We start from the raw sequence: 27746 nt of genomic DNA on the forward strand, positions 1-27746 counted from the left end.
TTTAGCCACGAATGGAAGCAGACACTGTCCTATTTGTCATATCAAAACATGGTTTGCATTACTAAACAGACATGATGATGAAAAGTATCAAGGAGGAAGTGCAGTTTAACTGAATATAAAACTAAGTTTGTGAACCACAGAAAAAGGAAACCAGTTTTACTTTGTGATCTCAGTCATAAACACAACAAAAATTGCCGAATTAAAAAAAAGTAATGAGTAATTAGTTCTACAGGTCCACAACAAGTGACTGCACAAGTAAAAAAAGAAAAAATCAGATTATAAACCAGTGGCCAAAATAATCATCACATCACATCAGGGCTACAGAGGAGGACCGATTCCTCCCTTCATATCTGCAACACATGAATGCAGCTTGTACAGTTAACTGATTATGGGATCAATAGAAAGGAGATACAGATAAATAAATGAATCATGGTATGTTTGTTGTTTTATCAATCTGCCTGGTGGAAGCCTATAAGACAATCTAGTACCAGAAAATCAGAAAAATCTCCAAATATACATTTTTTCTTATAGACTTCTAGTCTAGAGCCACAGTCATTAGGCACAATGCACATTTGGATTTATTTATAGCATCCTCAATTACTCAAAATAGGAGTACATCGTGAAAATTGACAATGAGAAACAAAAACATAAAAAAATCCTTATATTGAGCAATCTAAGTGAAATTGTTTTGTTTTATGGTCAATTATGTGGCCTCCTTTTCTGTTTCCACCTCATATTAGGGTTACAATTCTGTAAAAATCCATGTATACATGGTATGAAGAATGCATGAGGTGCTCACATTTTGACTACAAATTCTTCCTACATAAATATCAGTTTTTGTGGAGAAAAAGGCGTACACGTTGTTTTTGTGTGTACATCGTTTATGCATCTGGTCCCTCAAGTACAACTGCATGCCACGATATAAAGCTTTAAACTATACAATGATCTCCTTTACAGACACAAAGAGGGCAAATGGCAAATTTTCTTTATTCATAAAACAATGTTATCTAGAGGAATATGTTATCCAAGGAAAATAGTGGTCCTATATTCTACAACAAAAGTAAAATATTCTGACATAGTTAATAAGGGGTTACAATAACCCAGTTAGTCACAACACTCCATACATCTATCTATGTATGCCCAGTCATCTTTTTCTGATTACATAAGAGTAACATATAGTAGGATGGACAATGTTCGACAGTTAGTGAATATTTTATAAGTCACTCTCACAATTATCCTCCTAAAAAACTAATTCAAGCTGTTACTAGAGGGATCAGTACACTGTAATACCCAACTTATATCATGGACGAAAGGAGATTATATTTCTTATTTATCTACAGATATATATTGTCTTTTCAAATGCATTTACATACAGTGAGATGTGATCATGATTTATACAATACAAGTAAGTATGCACGGCAAGCATTAATACTGTTTGATGGCTATCTATACAATGTATGATTAGGAAGTACCAGGAAAAATTCACGCCACTCCAATTAATTTGATCGACAAGTAATGTGACATGTTGCTTCGTTATAGTATTATATAATGTCACATAGGGAGTAGAGTGCACCAAAACGGCATTTTCTGGGACACATTCACAAAGTACAGTAAATAACAGCTTACTTTTCAGATTTCATTACGGAGGCAGTTTGTAACCTTTTTTTGCTGGTCCACAATATAAAAATGTAAAACATAAGTACTATGGACAATTCGTACTTTATTAAAAAATATTAGTCTAAAACCAGATTTTTGTTCATTTACATTTGTAAAGTAAAACTCAATGTAAAAAAATCATAGGTTTGCCAGAGCCTAAATGGCATCTAAACTGCAGAACCAAAATCATTATAATACCAGTGTTTTTTACCAACAGTGGTATTCTCAAGCCAGCACAAAACACTTTTATGGTGGCATTTAGCATGCTGAAATATTACGCCTTTAAGGTCTTTAGCTCTAACTATCTTAGCTTTTTCTGTTGTCAAACTCATTGATTGTTGGGACAAAGATTAATAAACTTGCTGGCTTGGTTGTCATCACTATATGCCCTGTGTCATTAAAAAAAAAGAGGAAAGGAAATAAATCAAAACTGACACAATGCCCTGTCTTACCTTAGTATCCATATAAATCTTGATACCAGAAGATGTAAGGGCACACCCTTCTTACAAACACATTCTGGACATCTGACACAGAACTAGATGTGACGATTGCAGCCAGTAGATGGTGCAGATGAGAAATCATATTGTAGATTAATTTCTCCAACATGACAGCTACACAGAATGATTTCCCTGCCATGACTTTTTTCATTTAATGATCTTCTATCAGCAGCTGGAGGAACCATAAAAAAAAAGAAGTATAAAGTATAAAAACCTGTATTCACAAAAGACTCAAAGCAAGGTACAATATCATTGAAACTGTACCACACTTTACCATGTGCACCTTTGTCGAGTCAGCTGGAATATGAAAGATATGAGTGGTAAAAAAATATCTAATGAATCCTACCTTATTTTCTGTGGTATTCTGGATAAAGTCATTTTCATGGTCTCCTTCATCTGAACCACTGTTTTGGTCATCGTTTTTTCCATCCTTCTGCAGGTCATCCTCTCCCAATGAGATTCTTGACAGCTTTGAGAATTTCTGCCAATGACAAGCAGTGGATAATAATATTATTAATGAGAAAAAAGATCAAATAAATAATAGAGTAAATAGAGTAAGCAGATAATAGTCTGTGTAGGAACACTTCCTGCATTACACTCCATTGCATTACACATATGCACTCCCAGCATCCTGAGGCATTCATTGCAATCACTGGGGATTTCAACCACGTCTCTCTATCCTCCTGCCTGCCTGGCTTTGTACAGTATGTGGACTGTCCAACACGTGGAGAAAGGACATTAGATCTGTTCTATGCTAATGTGAAGGAGGCCTACAGGGCAGTGTCTCTTCCACCACTGGGTAGATCTGATCACAGCATGGTCTATCTATAACCCACATACAGACCTTGTGTACAAAGACTTCCTGTTACTACCAGATCTTTCAGGAAGTGGTCACCAGATGCGAGTGATGCATTGAGAGACTGCTTTGATGTCACAAACTGGGCTGTACTGCTGGAGGAAGAAGAAATGGACATTGACATGGACAGGAGGGTCAGCACCATCACAGACTACATTAACTTCTGTAGGGACACTGTGATTCCAGTCAGGACTGTAAGGTGCTATCCAAATAACAAACCATGGATCACCAGTGACATCAAAGACCTCCTGAACCAGAAAAAGAGGGAGTTCCAGAATGGGGATGGAGAAAGGCGGAAGAGTGTACAACAGGAGCGTAAAAAGACACTACGTCGAGCTAAGGTGGAGTACAAGAAAAAGGTAGAGAGACAGCTTTAGGAGGTGTGGAGGGGCATGAGGACCATCACTGGATACAGACTGAAGAACTCTCAGTCTGTGGAAGGTGATGTGGACAGAGCCCATACTTTCAACCATTATTACAACAGGTTTGACAGTGTGGCTTTTTCCACCTCTGCTGCTGCTCTCTCCACCCCCACCACTACAGCTGCTTCCTCTATACTGCTTCCACTGCCCAGCTGTACTTCCACCTCAACGGCAACCCGCATCGCCAAGCCTCCTCCTCCGCCTGACTGCACCTCCACCTCTGCAGCAACTGTCACCAACAGGCTTCTTCTGTTCAGCTACACCTCCACCTCTGCGGCAGCTTCCACCACCAGGCATCCTGAGCCCAGCTGCACCTCCACCTCTGCGGCAGCTTCCACCACCAGGCCTACTGAACCCAACAGCACATCCACCTCTGCGGCAGCTTCCACTGCCAGGCCTTCTGAACCCAGCCACACCTCCACCTCTGCGGCAGCTTCCACCACCAGGCCTCCTAAGCCCAGCTGCACATCCACCTCTGTGGCAGCTTCTATTCCCAGGCATCCTGAGCACAGCTGCATCTCCACATCTGTGGCTGCTCCCACCGCCTGGCCTCCTCAGTCCAGCTGCACCTCCACCTCTGCAGCAACTCCCACCACTAGCCCTCCTCTGTCCAGCTGCACCCCCACCGCCATCTCTATGGTTGATAGCAACATTATTCCTGTTCCCATCCCTCCGCTACAACCTCTGTGTCTAACTATAGAGGAGGTTGGAGCTGAGCTCAGGAGACTTAAGTCAGGGAGGGCTTCAGGCCCAGATGGAGTCTGTCCAAGGCTTCTGAGGGACTGTGCTGGTCAACTAGCAGTCCCTCTTCAGAGGCTCTTCAATATGAGCATTCAGATGGAAAAAGTCCCGGTACTGTGGAAAACTTCTTGTCTCATACCAGTGCCCAAATTAGGGCAACCGTTGGAGCTGAATGACTACAGACCGGTGGCTTTGACATCTCATATCATGAAGACCTTGGAGAGACTCCTTGTTCGTCGCATGAGATTGCAGGTTGCTGAGGCTCTTGACCCCCTCCAGTTTGCCTACCAGAAACACATAGGAGTGGAAGACGCGATTCTGTATTTGTTGCATCGGGCATATGCTTATCTGGATGTGCCTGGTTCATATGTGAGAATCATGTTCTTTGACTTCTACAGTGCCTTCAACACCATACGGCCTCCCATACTGAAAGACAAGCGGCTCGGTATGGGTGTGGCCCCCTCCCTGACATCGTGGATTATAGACTATTTGTCTGCCAGACCACAGTATGTCAGGATGGGGAAATGTGTTTCTGGAACACTGGAATGCAGCACTGGGGCTCCGCAGGGTACTGATTTAGCTCCTTTTCTTTTCACCCTGTACACATCGGACTTCAGGTACAACTCAGAGTTCTGCCACATACAGAAGTATTCTGATGATACGGCTGTTGTGGCATGTGTGCATGGTGGACAGGAGAAGGAGTACAGGGAAAAGAACTGTTTGTTCCTGAACACCACCAAGACCAAAGAGCTGGTGGTGGACTTCAGGAGATCTAAAACTCCATACCAGTCAGTCTGCATTGATGGAGGGGAGATAGAGACTGTTCAGACCTGCAAATACCTGGGGGTGGTGCTGGATAATAAACTGGAGTGGTCTGCCAACATAGAAGCAGTGTACAGGAGGGGCCAGAGCCGTCTCTTCTTCCTGAGACGGCTCAGGTCCTTCAATGTCTGCAGTGATATGATGTGCATGTTTTATCACACTGTCATTGAGCGTGCACTGTTCTATGCTGTTGTCTGCTGGGGGAGTTGCACTACAGACAAAAACTGTAGGCGCCTGGACAAACTGGTGAAAAAGGATGGTTCTGTTGTAGGCAGAGGGCTGGACCCTCTCAGTGCTGTGGTGGAGCAACGGATGAGGAGGAAATTGTATTCTTTTTTGGAAAACAATAAACATCCTCTCCACAGCATCCTAGCATGACATAGGAGCAGCTGCAGTGAGAGGCTCATCTCTCTGCGCTGCAGGACTGAGAGGTTCAGGAGGTCCTTTGTCCCCACAGCCATAAGGCTTTATAACAGTGACTGCTGAGTTCTTCTCAAATTGATTGATTTTTTTATTTATTTAGTCATTTATTATTATTATTATTATTATTAGTTAGTAGTAGTATTTTTTATTAGAATTGGTATTATTATTGTTGTTGTTAATATACAATTATTGTAAATATTAATAATTTTTTGAGCTACTTGACTAATTTGAATTTCCCCCATTGGGGGATGAATAAAGTATTTTTCTATTGTTTCTATTCTATTCTATTAAGCATAATTTTTTTTTGAGGTGCTCTTTTGATGGTATACGCACAAAAAAGTTTAAAAAAAAGTCCTATCCACTCTAGTTATAGGAATAGTTTATTTTCATGGCATTGTCACAATGAACTATAAAACACTGACATGTTTCAGCCAACTAGCCTTCTTCAGAGGGTCAAACGGACTTATTAGAGTTATATACTTCAAGTATAAAATCAGCTATGCTGAACAGAGCATTCGAGTGTCTGGCATCGCAAATTAAGCTTTGAGAGGACAGAGGAAACGCAACCTCGTTTGTTACCTCACTCCAGTCACTGTGATCTATCTAAAACAACATTGATCAACACATTCAGAGTACTCCAGAATTGAGTATTTGTTTGGAGGAAGCGCTGCTGCGGCCTGCGGTCCTTGGGGCCCTGTTACTTTGAGGACATGGCTGCCCTGGCGCCTACAGATGACAACTTGGTGCATACATACACCAACAAGGATATTACTAACCTTGAGGAAGACATCCGGAAGCTTTCCGATTAACTAAAATCCAAAAACGAAATGTTGAAATCACTTCTGGACCTGGCCCACCAGCAGTCCATGCATATTGCCTCACTGAAAACAGCTCTACAGGACACAGTTCTTTGGGATAATGACACCTCACCCCGGCCTTCCTCGAGCTCAACACCAGGACCCACACTTTGGTCTGAAGTGGTCTGCCGCAGGAAGAAAGCGTCGAATCGTGATGACCTAGTCTGGTCATAACCTATGGCCTGTCCACTGGTGTGTCCTCTGTTGTTGACCTGGCTGTGTCAGACCACTACTGTGTGTTTTTTAATGTCACCAGTTTTATCCAACAGGAGGCCCCGGTGAGAACCGTGAGGAAGCGGTATATTACTTCTGAAGTGGCTGCAGATTTTATTGACATTTTACATCATACCCCTGCACAGTTTTTACCTGCATCGTGTGATTTTATTGTTGATTATTTTAACAGCAAACTGAAGTCAGCCATTGATGCTGCAGCTCCACTTAAAACTAAATCCGTAAAAGTTAAAACCATACCACCGCGGAGAAATGAGAGAATCAGACAAATTAAAAGGAACTGCAGGAGAGCGGAAAGAAAATGGAGGAAAACAAAATTAACTATTCACTTACAGATTTTTCAGGAACAACAAAAAACTTACAACAGTGCAGTAAAACAGGCAAGAACCCTCCATTTTTCAAATCTTATTACACAGAATAAAAATAATCCTAAATTCCTTTTCAAAACATTCGATCTTTTAATAAACACAGATTTTAACAAGTCCTCCATCCCAGCATCAGACGCTGCATGTGAGGACTTTGCAGACCACTTCAGAAGTAAGATCAATGCTATTCGATCCAGCCTTTTATCTCAACAAAATGTTGATTTTAACATTTCTGAAGCATTGTTTTTACCCGAGGAAACACTGGATAGTTTTGTCCTGGTTGATGCCAAGATGCTTGGTCGAGTTTTCTCCCAACTAAACCCAACAACCTGCCTTTTAGATCCCATTCCCACATCTCTTTTAAAGACATTTTATGGTTTCTTCGAGTGTGAGCTTTTAAATATTGTAAATTGCTCTCTTCAGACGGGTGTTTTCCCATCTGCCTGTAAAACTGCAGTGGTGAGGCCCCTTCTGAAGAAGAGCAATTTAGATCACAAGCTCCTTGATAATTACCGACCTGTATCCAACTTACCGTTTTGAAGTAAAATTATAGAAAAAGTTGTTTTTATCCAATTAAATGAGTTTTTAAACAAACACAGTATTTTTGAGAAACATCAGTCTGGTTTTAGGAAGAACCACAGTACAGACACAGCCCTTTTAAAGATTGTAAATGATCTCAGGTGTAACATGGACTCACAGAAGCTTTCAGTCCTGGTGCTGCTGGATCTTAGTGCAGCTTTTGATACAGTAGATCACCACATTTTATTAAACAGACTTAGAAGCCTGGTGGGTGTCTCTGGCACTGTTCTTAAATGGTTTTACTCCTATCTCACGGATCAACAGTTTTTTATAAGTATGGATACATGCTCCTCAAGAATTCATAAAATCAAGTGTGGGGTTCCCCAAGGATCAATTTTAGGCCCATTGCTTTTTAATCTGTACATGCTGCCACTTGGGGATGTTGTCAGGAGACATGGCATTAGTTTTCACAGCTATGCTGATGATACACAGCTTTACATTGCCGTGTCTCCTGATGACCTAGAACCAGTTAACGTTCTTTTAAACTGTATTTTAGATATAAAGTCATGGATGGCAGAGAATTTCTTACAGCTCAACCAGGGCAAGACTGAAGTTTTAATTATTGGTCCTGAATACAAGAGAGAGATAATTTTACCCAAACTACAAAATTTTAAATCTTCTCAACATGTAAAAAATCTGGGTGTTCTTTTTGACTCTGAGCTGGATTTTATCCAACTTATTAGAAATGTAACAAAGACAGGATTTTATCATCTTAAAAATATTGCCAGAGTCCGCCCATTTCTCTCTCTTGCCAGCACGGAGGTGCTGATGCATGCTTTTATTTCTAGTAGAATAGATTATTGTAATGCCCTGCTTTCTGGTCTTCCCAAAAAAAGTATTCATTACCTACAATTAATACAGAACTCAGCTGCACGTGTGCTGACCAAGACCAGAGGGCGGGAACACATTACACCAGTTTTAAAATCGCTGCATTGGCTCCCCGTGCATTTCAGGATTGATTTTAAGGTTCTTTTAGTTGTTTATAAATGTCTTAATGGTCTTGGGCCTTCTTATCTATCTGATCTGCTTTTAAATTATGAGCCCTCGCGGACCCTGAGGTCCTCTGGTACCGGCCTTTTAGTTGTTCCCAAAGTTCGAACAAAAAGTTATGGTGAGACGTCGTTCCACTATTATGGACCTCATTTGTGGAACAGCCTGCCAGAGAACCTCAGGGCTGCAGAGAATGTTGATGTTTTTAAAAAGAGGCTCAAGACCTACCTTTTTAGTTTAGCTTACAGCTGAATTTTATTTAATTGATCTATTTATTTGTTATTTTATATATATATATATATATATATATAGTACTATTTTTTGTTTGTTTGTTTTGTTTTAGTTTACTTTTATCTATTCATCCATTATTTAAATTATCTATTTATTTATTTATTATTATTCTTATATTTTATTATATATATATTTTCTAAATTATTTTATTATATACTTATTATACACTTATTTATCCAGTGTTTTTCCTCATGGGGATCTTCCACACCGGGGACTATGCCCACTCGGTCTGTGGGGTCATTACTGTGGGGATCGCCCTGGTTCGGGGTGGCTGGGGGATCCTGCACTGCAGCCCCGGCTGTGGTGTGGATGCCGGCCTGCCCTGATCTGGGCGGTTCCCCGTGGTCATTGGTGTGGAAAGATCCCCAAGATACCGTTTCCTCACTTCAGCGTCAGGCCAAATTTTAATGTTTATTTTAATGTTGATTGTTGTTGATATTGATGTTGCTCATGTTGGGGGTGGTGGGGGGGTAGTATGTGTGCAGTGTGGTTGTCGGTGTGATGTTGTGTGTGAGTTTATGCATGAATTGATTTGATTATTGATTTTATTATGTAAAGCACTTTGTGCTGCTTTTTTTTTTTTAGTATGAAAGCTTGATTTGATTTGATTTGATTTATAGGAATCCTGCACCTTTTCCTTATGTCGTAGTCTTCTAATGTATCCTGTAGAGTAGTGCGTATTCTAAAGCTAATAAACAAAAACAAACAAACAAAAAAAATGTGACCTTCTGAATAATACTCCAATTCTTGTTAATTATCTTTCAAAATGTTTCTGCTTATATACTGTATATTGCCACAAATACTACTGTATTTGAACTGCGTGGGAACATTTCTTTTTTGTAGTGAAGTTTGTCTGTTTAGCTTTTGAATACGCTGTCTGAACTGTAATGTTTTTGTATACCTTTTCCTTAAAGGTAAATAAAAATAAAATTCCCGTTCCTAGTCACAAATTATACATACTTGTTGGAACTGTCCAAAAAGTACATTCTTCTTGAGCCATCTGGGTGGAAGCTGCTTGCATGGACAACGGTATCTCTACACGAGGGTGTGTGTAGCATGCCCTGACTTTACCTTAAGATAGTTAGACCTAAAAGAAGTGGAGTGCACTATTGGTGTGCTGAAGGCCAGGTGGGTGTGTCTCGATACAGAGGGGGGGGCAAAACTGCTCTATAGCCCAGAGAAGGCATGACAGATTATTCTGGCATGCTGTGTTTTGCACAATATTACCATCGTCTCCCACTACCTGAACCAGCCCAGGCAGACAACATGCCAGAAGACCCCCCTCATGGAGTGCCCCATCAAAGTGCTATCATGATGAGGCAACAACTGATTGCCCTGCTTTAGTTGCAGTCATCGAGCGCCTGAGAAGTTTTTTTTAAGCCATTTTCATATCAAACCATTTCTTCTTTTTTCCGGTGACATTAAGAACTGCAGGTGACACAGAATTAACGGCACTCGCAATTTCTTTCCATTTCTTCGCTTCAGCAGGTCCCGTAATTCCACTGCTGACGCTGCTAAAAATGACACATTTTCCTTTTTGGATCTCTGAAAGCAGGAACTTCAATCTCAGAGCCCGTAAAGCCCCTTTTTGCGTCTTGATGCCATTCTCGTGAATTAACACTTCTTGGCACAGGAGATAGGAATCGTAGCCTTATATGGTATTATTTTGGGCATGGAGTATGCAAATTTACTATCATCGTACACTTAAACACGCACAGGTGGGATTCATCATGTATACGCAGGTCGTTTACACACTTTTTCCGAAGTTAAGAGCGTTTGTTGAATCTGACGTGGCGTGTTCGTACGAGACCTTCTTGAGAAAAAAGTAAGAGAAATTTAGAATAAAAATACAAAACTGTTCTTGCATGAGGCCCAATGTTCCAGTCTTGAATTATTAATTATACACCGTGTATAATCTGACAAAATACTGTAATTGTCTATGGTTGTGACAAAGGCTTAATACGGTGGGTGTTAAAAATTGGCCAGGCATGCTAATTTAGCTTCTAGGTTTCAGCAGACAAACTCATTATTTCATCTGGTCCTGCAAATTCAATTGCATTTTTGGTTCAAAGACATTATGAACTCATTCACTGTGCACAAACTATAAACTCAATAGACTGTAATAATATCATGAAAAACACATGTAAACGCAGTGGTAGTAAATTCAAAGCAAATTCTGTTATAAGTTCCCCAAGTTCACGTGTGTTTTCCCCTTTTGTGTCATTTTTCCTTTTTCCTCATGTGTGTTTGTATTGTCTCCCCCTGCTGAGTGTGGGTGAGTGACAGTGTGGTGTGGGTGTGGCTGCCTCTGTGCTTCAGCAGGTCCTCCTGGCACAGCTGTCTTCTATCAAGCTCATCAGTTCCTGCTGCATATATTCTCCAGTCTCACCCCCCACTGCCAGATTGTTGTGACACGTTTGTGGTGGTTAGAGTTGGTCGTCCAATAACCGGAAGGTTGGCGGTTCGATTCCCACTCTCGCCACTCAAAAAAAAGATTGGTGGAACTGATAGCTGGAGGGGTGTCAGTCCACCTCCTTGTCACGGCTGAGGTGCCCTTGAGCAAGGCACCGTACCCCCCATGCTCCCCGGGCGCTTCATGGCTGCCCACCGCTCCAGGTTGGCATCTGTCTCTGAGTGTGTGACCCTGTGCATGTGTGTGTCAAACAGGTGCCAACCTGGATGGGTTAAAAGCGGAGGACAAATTTCGTGTGTATGCATGTATGCATGACAATAAATCTGATCTTAATCTTAATCTTAATCAATCGACCATCCTAAAGCTTTTGATTATCCTGTTTATGTCACACCCTGATCTAACCAAGTTTCTCTTTGTTTGTTTGAAGACCACTCTGGTGGAAAGCTGTCTGCAGCAAATCGGGGAATCCCTGCTGTCAGCGTTTGGAGAATCACACCATCTGTTGAGCCACACCTGCACTCACCTGCTCGGTGGAGCAACCCCTGGACACGCTGCCTGGCACTCTTCAGCCTCATGGACCTGGAAACACCTACTCACCTGGAAACCTTACCTGTCTGCATGCTTGCCACTGCTCGTCCCTGTATTATGTCCCTGGGATTTTCTAACCAACAGTTAACGTTCATTGGTAGTCTCCTGAACGTTACATCTTTGTTAATACACCTGTTTGGATTTTATCTCTAGCGTTTCAGTCTCCTTTTTGGGCCCATCCCACCGCCTAACAGGGAGCAAGGGAAGTTACCCTTGTCACCATGCCATAAACAAAGTAATTTAATTAAACTTTTCTTATATCGAAAGATTCCAGTTCACTTGTATTGTCTGTGTAGTTTTGTTTCTACAGAAATCCATTCAGACATACACACTGCCTTACACTGTGATCAGCACAGTGCTCTCAAGCAGCACCACATTTAAATGGCCCATATAATAGAAACCAGTTGCTAGGCAACTGCTGTTGCTAAGTGAGGAGCTGGACGTGTGTGACTTTTTCAACCTCCTTCTCTGTACAGCAACAGTGACATAAAGGTGACATAAAGTAAAGGCCAAGCTCAGGTCCTGTTGGTATTTGTGGTTGGATCCTACCTGGTTGACATTTTCTTTTACATCTTTGAGAGGTCACCCACACCACTTTGGCCCAACAGAGGTGTCCAAGATGCCACAAACTGTCTTCTAAATCTGGTCTTGGCCCACCAAAACATCTGTACAGCTTGTTTTGATCAACTTGTCCTCCACTTTTAATTGTATATTACAGTATAAATGATAAATAATCACTGGAGCGGTCCGCAGCCGAGTGTGAAGCGGCTGGGATGAGAATCAGCACCTCCAAATCTGAGACCATGGTCCTCGGCCGGAAAAGGGTGGAATGCCCTCTCCGGGTCGGGAATGACATCCTTCCCCAAGTGGAGGTGGAGGAGTTCAAGTATCTCGGGGTCTTGTCCACGAGTGAGGGACGAGTGGAGCAGGAGATTGACAGGCGGATCGGTGCGGCGTCCGCAGTGATGCGCCCGTCGTGGTGAAGAAGGAGCTGAGCCAGAAGGCGAAGCTCTCGATTTACCGGTCAATCTATGTTCCTACCCTCACCTATGGTCACGAGCTGTGGGTAGTGACCGTAAGAATGAGATCGCGAATACAAGCGGCCGAAATGAGTTTCCTCCGCAGGGTGTCTGGGCTCTCCCTTAGAGATAGGGTGAGAAGCTCGGTCATCCGGGAGGGGCTCGGAGTAGAACCGCTGCTGCTCCGCATCGAGAGGAGTCAGATGAGGTGGCTCGGGCATCTGGTTAGGATGCCTCCTGGACGCCTCCCTGGTGAGGTGTTCGGGGCCCGTCCCACTGGGAGGAGGCCCCGGGGAAGACCCAGGACCCGTTGGAGAGACTATGTTTCTCGGCTGGCCTGGGAACGCCTCGGGGGCCCCCAGAAGAGCTGGAGGAAGTGCCCGGGGACAGGGACGTCTGGGTTTCTCTGCTCAAGCTGCTGCCCCCGCGACCCGATCCCCGGAGAAGCGGAAGATGATGGATGGATGGATGATAAATAATAACATAATGATGTTATAAAATATCATGTCGTCTGTTATTGGTCAGCATGGGGACCCGAACATGGCCCGGTAGCAGCAGAATTCACTGATTGGTGGAAGACATCTTTATTAAAAAATCAATGAGTCAAAAACCAAAGTGATGATCACTGATTTCAGGAGGGATTTCTCAGATATCTCCCATGTTGTTATCAGTGACCACTCCGTTGAGAATCCACTTTTATTGTAAGTTACGAGGTATAAATGTTGATACAACCTTCGTGAAACTGGTTTACTGTTTTATTGAATCTGTTTTTCTTTCATCTGCCACTTGGGTCACTTCGTGTTAAAAGCAATAACAGTCTGCAGAGCGTTGGAAAGGATAGTAGGAACATCCTTAAGTGAAATCATCTGACCCCCGTCACCTTTTTAACCCCCTTGTAGTGTTTTTATTACTTTTATCACAAACCTGCATTTTTATTTGCTTCCTTTTTTACATTTTATCTGATGTGGGACTGATTCACACATTATGTCCATTACTGCTGCTCAACACTAAAATGCCCCTATGGGATGATAAAGATTACCTTGAACCTGAAGAAAAAATAGAAAAAGTTAATAATTATGAAGTGATCATCATAGTCTTAGGATGAGACATGGTGACTATAAAAATATTATTATTATATAACCAAAATCAATAATTCATTTTAACATCAACAATAACGTAAACAACAGTAGTAATAGCCATATTACTATGATTATTTATTACAACAACAGTTATAATAATGATTTGATAATAATAATAATATCCTTATTACCAGTAAATGTTCACTGTTAATGTGTCCCTCCCACCCTACCAACATGGACCCCAGACAGGTCAATCAAGCAACTGCAGGTTGCCCAAAGAAGGAGGACGTAGCTGGGCCCAGGCACACCAAACAGCCCCCCTACCCCCCAGGGAGGCCAAAGATGAGTGTCCACGCTCAGGGGCTGGAGCCTATCCCAGCTGTCATTGGCCGAGAGGCAGGGTACACCCTGAACAAATCGCCAGTCCATTTCCCAAGAGTCATGCTTTATCAATAATAATAAAGCATATCACAAAACTATTGTGATCATGGAATTATTAATCAAGATAATAAATAGGTATATATGTTGTGTGGATGTTAAAGATACTGGTAATGTGAAATTAACCTGCATGTTAATATGTAGAGACTACACTGGCTTCCCGTCCCACTCAGAATTGAGTACAAGGTCTCCCTCCTCTCTCATCAGTGCATTCCCTATACCTAAAGGAATTACTCACCCTCCAGAGCTCCTCATGCACCCTCCGTTCTGCAAACAAGAACACCCTCCAAGCCCCCAGAACCAAGCACTATGGGCAACCCAGTCTCACAGCAAATTGTGTAATAGCTACGTTGGTCCATAAGGGAAAACGTAGTATTGTCACAATTTGGCCCCCAAAATTGTGACAATAGAGGGTACGTGTTTACGTCACTTCCGTCCTGTGACACGCCCCCCTTATTCGGACTGAGTGGCAAAACAAACCGCCCACATGACGAAGGATAGCGGTGGACACAGCGAAACTGAATAAAAATGGATCGTCAAAACAAATTGAGGTCAGTTGGACTCAACAGTGATCCAGACCAGCTCCCCAAAACCATCTGGTCCACGGACACTGACATGTGGCCAGAAATCGGGTATCCGGACATTTATATGTACCTGATTTCAAGGCCAGGTAAATACACACTGCAAAGCCTATATATACATATAACCATTTCTATATGAATCAGAGCCAGATTAGCACATTTAAAAATCTATTTATTCCTCCGCCATTAGATTGAAACAGAAACCAAAACTAAACATTATAGCTGATTATTACAAGTAAATAATTTACTTGTACTTGATATTTAAATAAATAGATAGATAGATAGATAGATAGATAGATAGATAGATTACTTTATTCATCTCCAGAGGGTAATTAGGTTGCCATAGTAGTCTGGTATTTGGATACAATAAAAATACAATACAATAAGATACTGAGGTGGAAAAAAAATCTAATTTGATTTTAATTTACACATTGACAATCAATCAAACTCACTTGCCTCAGAATTTTTTTCTCTGATCATTCTTGTATCTTTTTTTCAGTCAATGGTTTTAATAAAGAAAATATCGCAGAAGGAATGGTGAGGAAGCGCTATCTTACTGCTGAAGTGACTGCAAATTTTATTAATCATTAAGGCGATACCCCATCCAGCATTTTATGGTAAACAATTTTAACAGTAAACTTAAATCGATACTTGATACTGTTGCTCCACTAAAAATGAAAAAGATTAAATCAAATCCAACACCTCCCTGGAAATATCAATAATTAATATCAGTAATTAATTAAACAACTAAAGAAGTAATGCCGTATAGCAGAGTGGAAATGGAGGAAGACTAACTTAAACACTCATTATCAAATTTTCCTTGAACAGCTAATCACCTATAACAAGGCAATCAAACATGCAAGTCATTCTTTTCAAATTTAATCAATGACAACAGTAACAACCCTAAAATTTTATTTTTAACCATTGACCGTCTTCTTAATCCTATTTTTCCTCCTAAAAATTGTTAATTGTTGATCCAGTGAGAGGTGTGGAGAATTTGCAGTTCAAAGTTTTGCAGAGACAAAATCGACAACATCAGATCAGATCTCGTGATCAGACCCTGAAGTTCAACGTTTTGTGATGCGTGACTTCTATGTAGACGATGGGTTGAAGTCCCTGCCCACAGTCGAAGCCGCGGTCAACCTGTTAAAAAAGACGCAGGATGTTCTCTCCAAATCAAACCTAAGGCTGCACAATATCGCAGCAAACAACAAGGAGGTCATGGAGGCCTTTCCAGCTGCAGATCGTGCAAAGGACCTTAAAGACCTGGACCTCAATGCAGATGCGCTGCCAATGCACCGTAGCCTTGGAATCAATTGGGACCTCCAGACCGACTGCTTCCACTTCAGCGTCTCTGATGAGGTAAAACCCTACACTCGACGGGGTGTCTTGTCAACAATCAATAGCCTCTATGATCCTTTAGGGTTTGTAGCTCCAGTCACGATACAAAGCAAGGCTATTCTGAGAGAACTCACTGTTGAGAACAGTGACTGGAACTCGTTCTTTGCCCCAAGAAATGGAGGAAGCATGGACAGCTTGGAGAGCTTCTTTGAAAGATCTGTCCCAACTTTCGATTCCCAGAGCCTATACAACAACTTCACCCTCAGCAGCTGTCAGAAGGGAATTGTGCTTTTCTGACGCATTGACGAAAGCTATTGCCGCTGTGGCATATCTAAAAGTCACTGACTCTGCTGGAAATAACCAGGTGGGATTTGTAATGGGCAAAGCCAAGCTGACCCCCCGTCCTGAGCAAACAATTCCAAGACTGGAACTTTGTGCAGCGGTGCTTGCAGTGGAGTTAGCGGCTGATGCTACAAACTTCCACACAGACAGCAAAGTAGTCCTGGGCTACATTTTTTATGAAACCTGGCGCTTTTATGTTTATGTAAGTAACCGGGTATTACGTATCCGAAGGTCCTCTCGCCCAGATCAGTGGTGCTACGTGTCAACAGAACAGAACTCTGCGGACCATGCTACAAGTTCTGTCACCGCAGGCCATTTGAATGACACGAACTGGCTGAGTGGACCCAAATCTCTATACACACCAGAGACACGTGCCTTGGAGAACACCTACGAACTTGTAGACCCAAGTTCAGACCCAGACATTCACCCTCTAGTGTCCACTTTGAGTACTACAACAACGTCCAAGCAGCTTGGATCCCATCGATTCTTAAAGTTCTCATCCTGGAAGTCTCTAACTCGGGCCATTACTCGCCTCATACACATAGCCCGTTTTTTCAACACAACCTTGAAGAAGAAGACTTGCAAAGGCTGGCATTACTGCAAAACAGGATACACTGTTGAGGAGTCTGATCAAGCGTCACACACCATCATTCGAGCCGTACAAGAGGAAGCCTACAGTGAAGAGATCAAATGTATCCAAAAACATGAGCAGATTCCAAGGAGTAGTTCTCTCAAAAATCTGGATCCTTTCATTGATGCACACGATCTTCTGAGAGTTGGAGGCCGCCTCCACAATGCAAACCTTGATCAGAGTGAAAAGACTCCAATGATTATTCCTGGCAAACATCAGGTTGCAACCTTACTCATCATGCATCACCACAAAAACATCCATCACCAAGGCCGTCTGTTTACAGAAGGGGCTGTCCGTACAGTTGGCTTTTGGATAATTGGTGGCAAGAGAAAAGTGAGCAGCATCATCCACCAGTGTATAATCTGCAGCAGGCTTAGAGCCCCACTTACAATCCAAAAGATGGCCAATCTGCCAGCGGAACGTCTTTCGACAGAGCCTCCCTTTACAAATGTCGGGCTTGATGTGTTTGGTCCTTGGAATGTCTCTTCACGTAGAACAAGAGGAAGTCATGCCCACAGTAAATGGTGGGCCGTAATCTTCACGTTTATGAGCGTGAGAGCAGTTCATATTGAGGTCATAGAATCCCTTGACACATCCAGCTGCATCAATGCGCTTCGGGGCTTTCTGGCTGTGCGCGGTCCTGTCAAACACATCCGCTCGGACCGTGGCACCAACTTTGTTGGTGCCTGCAAGGAGTTGAAGATACCCTCGAACATCGATGACATCAATGTGAAGACTTACCTGTCAGGTCAAGGTTGCTCTTGGACCTTTAACCCTCCGCACGCCTCCCATTTTGGCGGTACATGGGAAAGAATGATTGGTCTTGCAAGGAGAATTCTAGACTCCATGTTCCTTCAGCTGAAGGACAAACTTACCCACGAGGTGCTGGTGACTTTCATGGCAGAAGTAGCAGCCATTATAAATGACAGCCCCTTGTTCCTGTGACAACTGACTCTAAGGACTCATTCATACTTACACCAGCTGCTCTTCTCACCCAAAAGGTGAATGTCCTGTCTGCTCCTACTGGAGATTTTGGAGTTTCAGACCTCTACAAGCGCCAGTGGCGGCAGGTCCAGCACCTGTCCAACACCTTCTGGGATAGGTGGCTAAAGTAATTCCTCCCAACACTACAGGCACGCAAGAAGTGGCAGTCTACTTATCCGAACATCAACTCAGGAAGTGTCGTTCTCCTCAAGGACAGTCAAATACCAAAAAATGAATGGCCTCCAGGACTGGTAATGCAGACCTTTCCCAGTGAAGACGGGAAGGTGCGAAAGGTTGAAGTCCAGGTCACACGAACAGGAGTGACTAAACGTTTTCTTAGGCCTGTTTCTGAGATAGTGCTCCTTCTCCCCCCAGAGGCTCAGTGAATTGAACTATGTAAGGTTTTATTGAGTGGCGTGTATCCACGCCAGGCGGGGAGTGTTTTGTTACAATCGGTAAATCTTTTATTTTGAAACAGGAAATACATGTCACATGTCAGGTGACTCATTTCCTTTCTTATAACCAGTAAGTGAGGAGAAGCATGCTTCAGAGGTGCTGTTTTTGTTATTTTTTTCTACCCTGTTGAATCTGCCTGCATCTTATGCCCTTTGATGGTATGTATCAAGTAGTTTTATTGTTATCAATGATTGCAGATTCACAGATTATTTTTGTGTCAATGTTTAGTTTGAGAAGTTTATGCAGGAAGTCTTTTGAGTCATTATAGTTACTGTTACTGTTGTTAAAATTCATATAAGGGAAGAAATGTAAATAAATAGTTGATTATACGTTAAAATATGTTAAAATACAATGGTTTTGCAGGTAAAAAAGGTAATAAATACATGAAAGGTAGCAGTTAAAAACAAGCACTTTAGTTCATTTAAAGACCTACAGAAAGGTGATTTTTTTGCACAAAACTGAAATAGCAGATCGATTCCTTATATACCATGGAATTTTTTTATGATTTTAAAATAATTTTAGGCCCCTGGATAGTCCTGATTAGGCCCAATAAACTATCACCACATTTGACTCGAATTTGGCAAACTGGAACGACAGGTGCGTGACGTCGCGAGTGCCAGCTGCTGGAACAACCCCCAGTAGTTCTAGTAGCAAAGCCAGCAGTTTGCCAGACCTGGACAGCTTCTTCACGGCAAATTTCGATGTGTGCCGCGGGACGTCGCTTGGAAATATAAAACATTGGGTTCAGTGCAGTTTTTATTGCGAGTAGATGTACGAAGTGCTGTGGGTGCGTGTGTTGCCCTCAGCAGCAGCAGCTCACACCACCGGAGACAGAGGAAGCAGAGAGACCCGCGGTCTTGTGTCTGTGTCTCCCTGTCCGCCTGCCTCCTCTCTGGTGAAATCAGCCGGAGCGCATCCCGCCGTGTTCAGCTCCCTGCGGTGCGGACGCTCAGGGGGAATCCACCTGGCGGAGAGCGGACACACTCTCCGCCAGGTGGAGAGTGGAAATCTCGGCAGAGCGATCATCACTCGCTCTGCCGGCTCTGCCGGCTGATTTCTGGGCAACCATCCCGCGGTGTGTCCGCTCTCCGCCAGGTGGATTCCCCCTGAGCGTCCGCACCGCAGGGAGCTGAACACGGCGGGATGGCTCCGGCTGATTTCACCAGAGAGGAGGCAGGCGAACAGGGAGACACAGACACAAGACCGCGGGTCTCTCTGCTTCCTCTGTCCCCGGTGGTGTGAGCTGCTGAGGGCAACACAGCACTTCGTACATCTACTCGCAATAAAAACTGCACTGAACCCAACGTTTTATTGCCTTCACCACTCAACAAGCATACTAATAGTGGCAGCCAGGAAAACCCATGGCACCTGTGACGTCACACGGAAGCCCCGCCCCCAGTCTGGAATTCCAGGAAGGATTTCCAAGCGGCAAATTCAAAATCGCAAATTTCATGCGTTTATGAAATGTTTTGGTGTAGAGTCCAATGATCATTATTGTTCCTCTGTGTATGTATTATCATTATGTATTGGGTGTAGTGTCAGCTTTCTGTAGGGCTTTAAGAATCAGTATATTTACATGGTGTGTGTGTAAGTATAAAGTGGAAGCAATTTTATTTGTATTCATAATGTCTTTGTGTGTTTTAGTTTTACTCTTTCTTATGTCATTAAACCTGTGGACAAGGGACAACATGTCTCCAGAGTCGTGATACAAGCTACAAAAACAACATCCTAATACATCTTACTTCACCTCTTTGTCTCTTTGCTACACTTTGACATTCAAGTTAACTGAACTGAGCTGAACTGAAGTGAATTGAATTGAAGTGAATTGGATTAAAAGTCCATATTAGGAATGACCACCTTAAGTATTCAACAGAGCCTTCTCCCTATTAGCTTTCCTTAAGGAAGGCTTCACACCAGGAACGTGGCATGTGCGAAGCGTCTACTTTCCTTATCTGCTGGATGTATTGCAGTGCTGCAGAGGCATAGTAACTGCTGCAAAACTGTTTTATTCAATGATGTCTCTGGTTAAAACCATGATTACAGAGTGTTGTGTAATCCATGGTTGATGATATGATTAAAAAATAAAGGCATGAAAGTTACCCAGCTGTTACTTAAGAGCAGTAAAATTCAACTGCCAAAATTAACTGAAAATCATCCATTATAATCATAATATAAATGTAAGCTGTGTTTTTAATATCTGTAACATGCTGCCTACACAAGGTGCACGGATTCAAGATGAGCTAATATTTTTCATGAGAGTAAAATATTTTCTCAGCTCTATTTTGAATAAAATACTGATTTATGCGGTTTACAAAGCAGGGCTGCACGGTGGTGTAGTGGTAATCACCGTCGTTTACGGCAAGAGGGTTCCATGTTTGATTCGTGGCTGGGGCCTTTTCTGTGTGGAGTTTGCATGTTCCGCCCCATGTCCAAAAACATGCATGTCAGGTTAATGGGTGACTTAATCATCATTAAGTATGAGTGTGAGTGTACCTCCTGCCCAATCGTAGCTGGGATAGGTTTAAGCCCTCTGCAAATCTGAATTGGATTAAACGAATATAGAATATGTATTGGATGTTGCCTTCACAATAAAACAAAGTGAAAGATGTAATGTTGCTTATATGAGGTCAATATGATGAACAGGCAATGTTTTTTTGACTGTATATACCCCCAGTGTGCCTTCAATTGACACCATGTCTGAGTACATGGATTGAACAGTAGAAGGATAAACAGAAGGGCCAGATCCATCGCTCAGGGTTCTATGTCAGGTTTTAGCTGAATTTTACTTTCAGATCCTGTGTATCTGCTGTAGATGCTTTTTTAGGCATGCCACTTCTTCCTTGTAACGCTGCAGGCTCTGTCGCCTCACAGCAAAAGAGTTCCTGGTTTAAATCCCAGCTGGGGTCCATTCTGCGTGCAGTATGCAGGTTCTCCCCATGCACGATTGTGTTCACTTCAGGTACTCCAGCTTCCTCCCACAATCCAAGAACATGCATCTAAGGTTAAACAGTGATTCTAAATTGACCCTCAGAGTGAGTGTGTATGTTTTTTTGTCACTGGATGAGCCTTTTTCTTGTCTAGTTTTCTCAGCTTTTTTAAGGACACACTGCACACCATCCGTAGATATGCAATGTTTCTGTTTAATAGCTCTTTGGGAATTACCTTGTTGGTACAAGAATACTACTTTAGGCCAGTCAATCTGTGTATTCTTTGGCATTTTTCATAGATCCAAGTGTAGAAATAGGAACTATTTGTGCATTTGCAACAGGCACCTAGTAACAAGGTGCCTAAAGATACAAGTTAAATTTGATTCTTTCATTAAATGTCTGCCATGTGTAAACACAGCACTGGTTGTTCCCTAAAGGGGCCTTCTTGATTTTTGAATGATTAAAAGATCAGTATTAACAAAAAGATCAGATTATTCTGAAAATGTTCACATAAAAAGATTGAACTGAAAAGAAATGAGAAAGCAGCCAATGTCCAAAGAAAACATGTTAAAGACCTTCAGAAAGCCTGAAGCAATATTATTCAATACAACTTTAAAGGATGACAAGAATGTCTGGCTCCTTGGGAGAAAGATACAAAGAACTCAGTTTATGATTTAAGGATAGCTTTTAAATATGTGCCAGAGGTGATACACAGCTGGTGTACTCTACTGCTCATGTCAAATCTCAAAGCAAACATGAGTAGTAATTGAAAGATTACTTCTGATTTTATAAAATATACTTTCTTTAGTAATCTTTTTATTCTAAGGATTGTTCTCATGGTCTCATAATGTCCAGTGTCATAAGATACCTTGGAGGTGGCTGATTTTTTCCGTTTGGAACCGATCTTGTCTTCTTTCTGCTTTGCCTTGTTTTCCTCCTCCTCCACAGAGTCTCCCTCCTCACCCTCGCTGCTGCCATCTGCAGTGTTTCCCCCCTCCTCTGTTTCTGATGAGCTCTGTTGCTGGATGGCCTGTGTGCAAAAAACATCCACCACAGGCTTTGTAAAACTAAAAACAGAAATGGCTCGTTCCAAAGTAGCCAACACATCAGATTTATAATGGTGACCCTGCAAGTAAACACTATTTAATCGTATTACACAGATAGTGTCTGCTTTGAACAGCCCTTTAATTTGTGTCTTTTAATTTGGAAAGGAAACAGTGTGTTTGTTAAGCATCAAGACTGTCTGGAATAACCAATCTCTGTTGGTTACCCCCCTCATATTTTATTTACCACAAGCATAAAAGACTGCTAACTGACCTGATAGCCTGTGAACTTGACTCCTGGGTTGTTCTCAATCTCCCACAAGCCTTCGTTGAAGCCTTTCCTCTTGTTGGACTTGCCAAATTTGTCTTTATACTCTTTGTAGGGAAGAAGATCCTTTGGACCCAAGAATGCACTAACAGAGGAGTAAACACACTTACTACCATTGCTGTTGTCAACAATATATATATTGCACATTAATTAGAGGTTTATGCATAAGAATTTTCAAATATAAAAACATTATTTTTTCAGAAAATCTATAAGCAGAAAACATGATTGTATATCAAACCTCAGCACATTTTGAATATAAACAGAAATGCATTTATAAAATTGAGCATTACAACTGTTTTATTCATCTGTTGTTCAGATTCAGAGGCTTATTCTCTTATTGTATGATTTTAGATTTCCTTTTTGGGGGAACTTCATAATTCTACATTAGATTAGATTTTATGCCATTACTGTAACTCTTCATCATTTGTTCTCAAAAGAAGAGAAGGTCAAAGTATGTTATAAATGTCCTAGGGTAAATTTCTAATCATGACTAAAGTCCCATACTAAGGTAGTGTGCTGTAAATCTAATCTATAAATGAAAATGACGAAATGAGGTTTAAAAACAATGCTACAAAAAGTTAGTGAAACTTCGTTTAGAATAATTTTGACAAACAACTAATGTCCAAATTGAACAAATAAGTTCCATGCTCAGGCTTAAAGCTTGTTGATATTCTAAGCACAGCGGAACAAAGTATCTTGATGTATTACAATAGCACATTTTTTCTAAGCAAGAGGTAAGCATAAACCTGCATATAAAAACAACCAAAAGGGTAAGTGGTATCACAAATTCAGAACAGTATTGATATAAAAACTAGCAACTGTTTTTCTTTTTAACAGCAAGAAGAAAATAGAGCACACGTTTCATGGGTCCCAAAGAAGAAGATGGGGTACTTGTTAGCAGGTGGTTTGACAGCTCCTTCTGGAAGTTCGTCAATCTACATAAAGGGAAAGAGAAGATACTCATGGATGTGCATCATACGCCTCAATATGCTGATCATTTTCTTTTGTTTTTTGATTGCCAGTCATATGCTAATCTCTGCCACATAATTTTATGATATATAGGCTAATATAGGTTCTTTCATTTATAGACAATAGAGGGTTCTTAGAATCAGACTGGTCGCTTGCGATGGTTGAGATAGATGATCAGTAACTTGCTGAGAGAGGTTTTAAATTACGTTCCCTCTTCACGATAGAAATTAATAGTAACTCGTTGCATGATAGACTAGTCCATGTGCGCTATAAATCTCAGGCCATACTCTGCTTTTTCATTGGGGCCAGAGTGCGTAAAAATATTGGTGCTTATGTTAAAACAGGGGCACAGAGTCAGCTGAGGTCATCGGTGCTCAGTTATTGTAAGGGTGACGGAAAAAGCAAGGATTTACATGAATGAATAAAACAGGTTTACATTTGTAACGCGAAGGATCATGGTGCATCTCGAGAAATAGCTGTACGGAGCAGGACAGGAATGGAGAAATCGGAGCCAGAAAAATGGAAATCTCTTCGCATTATTTCGAATGTCTACATAATGAGTAAACCATCACGTATACACCTGCATCTACTAACACAACTAAGAAGGGCTAATGTGGCTTTGAGGTGCAGTCACCACTGCACACCTCCCGCTGTCTCCACACCACAGCAGCGGCTCTATTCTGTAAATCAACACCGCCTCCCGGTGTTCCCTGGCCGGCAACATCCGAGACTCACCCTCGCTGGCCAGTGCGGGTATCCTTTCATCTTAGCGAAAACCAGATCTCCTGCCTTGTATTCCCGCGGCCGTGGTCGAGCCATTTAGCTAGTTAGACACTAAAATGTGAGATGACTTTATAATCCTTTGCAGATCTCCCAGAGGCTCTCAACGTAGTGCGAAATTATCGATCATCAATGTTTCAACATCAAGACTACAGTTTACACGGAAATAAATAATTTAAATAAAGAGAGAAACGGGGCCTGACACAGAGCTATCCTCCTACGCAAAAAGTCATGTGTATATGCAATCGAGAATGGCCTAAATTGGAGTAAAGATCCTAGAAACGCAAAGTATGTCAGAATATCAATAATTAAACTTCCGGTTTTCGAAATAAAAGAAACGTTGACGCACGTCTTTATTCTGTATTTTTCAGTTTTTGTAAAATGCTTTATCTAATCCAACTTGATGACTTGAACCCTTCCTTGAACCCCCCCTTGTGTTGTTGTTGGTAATTTTAGTTCATGTATGGGAATAAAATTACCTTTCTTATATTTTATAACTGCATTTTCTTTTTTCCTAGCAGCTTTTATCCCTCCCTTCGTCTAGGTTTAGTTTAGATTATTGGTATTATTTCAATAAACTTATTTTCTCATTTAAACCTACTGTCTCTGCCTCCTCAGTCCCAAACTGTGTCCTTGTTCCACCACTCTTTGGTCACACAAGGGTTAGCAGGCTTACAAACAAATTTAAAGCTCTATCTTAAACGTTTGCAGGGTTATTCTTTACATTAAAATCATTCTTACTTGCTGCACCACGTGTTCCTGTACTCAAATGTGAGTTTTAAAACTGAAAATATACAACACGTATATTTGCATCTTGATGCTGACCAGTGGCGGAGCTAGAGGGGAGGCCGGGGTAGCACTGGACCCCCTGAAATCTGATTGGACCCCCCAGGTCACGGCACCGCACGTCTTGTTGATAGGAGCCAGTTGTATTTTAAAATCAGTGATGCATATTGAATGCTAAGTCCCTCCTGTATAGTAGTTGGCGCTATGTACCACAAAGTGTTGTAATCCACCTTACTAAGAGAAGAAGAATCGTCACAGAGGAAGAGGCAGATTTAAACTCGAGTCAAACATGGTTGTTTTCGCTGTATCGTGGAATCTGGTTTGAACCTGAACACAAGATCAATAAAGGAGGAGGAGGAAGAGGACAAGCATAAAACGCCTTTATAGACAGTGAAATCCTCATTCTAAAGTAGGTTTCATGGTGGTTTCCTAATGAGTGACTGTTTAAAATCACTTTTGTGTTCAGATAGCTACGGGTATCAAGCTAACGTTAACGTCACATCTCATGGTGTCTACAGATGACCAGCATCAGATTCCAACGGCCGATCCACATTAACGTCTACATTTAATTCGGGTTACCGCTGATATTTACGTGTTTCTTCAAGGATTTTAGAGAAATTAAACTAGCAGACATTCAGCCAGTTAGCTAATGTTTATTTCTCTGATGTTTATTCAATACTGTAGATTTGTTTATAGCTGATGTTTACTCTCTATTTTTATTCTATTCTATTTGCTTGTTTTTCTGTACGCTATTGCAACACAATAATTTCCCAAATTGGGATGAATAAAGTATTTATCTATCTATCTATCTATCTATCTTAGCTCTTTCATGCTTTGTTGGCTTAAATTAAATGTAACGTGAAAATGCTAGGCAGTCAACTAGCTGAAAGGTTTGAATTTTAAACTTACATCTACAGTGGTCTATTTGCCCTGACATTTTTAAGACTGGAAGTGGAGATTTAATAACATTGTGTGATTGTAAGTGATGCTTGGAGTAACAAAACTGGCTTATCCTTTTCATAGGGTCAGTTAAGAATGAAAAGACAGGGTGACAGGATATATGACCTCTTTGTCAAAAGAAGCAAATCAAGAAAAGATCAGACAGACAATCAGAACTCAGCTCTGGCATCAGCAGTCCTGGCAGCTCCCATCCTGGGACTAGTCAGGAGAGTGAACGTCAAGCAGAACCTAGCCCATCATTACCAGGTCAGAGCATCTACAGAAGCAGTCACCTCCAGTTCAGTCATTTTAAGTTATTTAGTTATTTTGAAATGTTAGTTACCGATAATGTATGTTGTTGTTTTTTTAACGGGGGTTACATTTTTATTTTGATTACATTTATATTTTTATACAATGCAGTGTCATCGAGGGAGGACACAGAGACCTCTGCTTCTGACGAGGATGACGGTGAGCCAGAAGAGCCAGAGCACTGCTTTTGCTCCCCCAAGAGATACTTTTTTTTGAGTGAGTGTGTGAGTAACTGTGTGTGTGAGTGAGTGAGTGAGTGTGAGTGAATGTGTGTGCATTTTCATTCATGTAAAAATGGTTGTTGTTTGTTGAAAAATTGTTACTAAGTTGTGTTTTACATTTGGTATATTGTTAATAAACTGCAAATTACATAAACAAATCTCATCTCCTGTGTGCTTAAAGGGATAGTTCGCCTCTTTTGACATGAAGCTGTATGACATCCCATACTAGCAACATCGTGCATGAACATTGACTTACCCCGTACTGCATCATGTGAGCCGAATTCCAGCCTCGTTTTGGTGTTTACAAAGGTAGTACTCACAAAATCGTTGTCCAGGAAAAAGTCAGACCTCACAATCGCTTGGCGCTATTTTCTCTCCCTTCGTATCACTGCGTGCTGCCGCCTGCCGAGAGCTACACCTGTTTCACGGTGTAGACCGTGCAGACCAAAGTGCAGGCCGAGCAGTCCCCTGCTTCCGAGCAGTAAACATTTTGTGATGCAAATGTATTACTCTTTTGAACGCATATTGTTTTGAGAAGCAAAACACTTCTTTTTTCAATTTTGTGCCCCCAGCCAACTAGCCAGACTACCTTCGTCAACACCAAAACGAGGCTGGAACTCGGCTCACAGGACGCAGTAAGGGGTAAGTCAATGTTCATGCATAATATTGCTAGTATGGCATGTCATACAGCTTCATGTTAAAAGATACGAACTATCCCTTTAACATATACTTAAATATATTTCAACATTTAGAGACTCCGATTGCAATTGATTGTTTGAGAAACAAATTCTTTGTCATAGTCTGTGCACCCCCTGATATAACCTTGGCCACCCTCTAGATAA

The 27746-nt window shown here is 41.7% G+C and overlaps 1 protein-coding gene across 2 annotated transcripts; it reads right to left on the bottom strand.

Moving 5' to 3' along the window:
• Positions 1-860: 860 nt before the first annotated feature.
• Positions 861-24921, bottom strand: hdgfl3 (HDGF like 3). Of its 2 annotated transcripts, none has more exons than XM_075467514.1 (6): positions 24605-24921; positions 23792-23835; positions 22847-22985; positions 22398-22559; positions 2500-2634; positions 861-2325 (listed from the first exon to the last, which is right to left on the bottom strand). In XM_075467514.1, the coding sequence occupies exons 1-6, from the start codon at positions 24686-24688 to the stop codon at positions 2305-2307; spliced, it is 585 nt and encodes a 194-aa protein (XP_075323629.1). In that variant the 5' UTR covers positions 24689-24921; the 3' UTR covers positions 861-2304. The 2 variants fall into 2 exon arrangements, with proteins under 2 accessions (XP_075323629.1, XP_075323545.1); XM_075467430.1 differs by having other exon boundaries at positions 23759-23835.
• Between the last annotated feature and the right edge of the window lie 2825 nt (positions 24922-27746).

Source organism: Odontesthes bonariensis, chromosome 1, assembly GCF_027942865.1.
Source record: "Odontesthes bonariensis isolate fOdoBon6 chromosome 1, fOdoBon6.hap1, whole genome shotgun sequence".
Classification (NCBI taxonomy): domain Eukaryota; kingdom Metazoa; phylum Chordata; class Actinopteri; order Atheriniformes; family Atherinopsidae; genus Odontesthes; species Odontesthes bonariensis.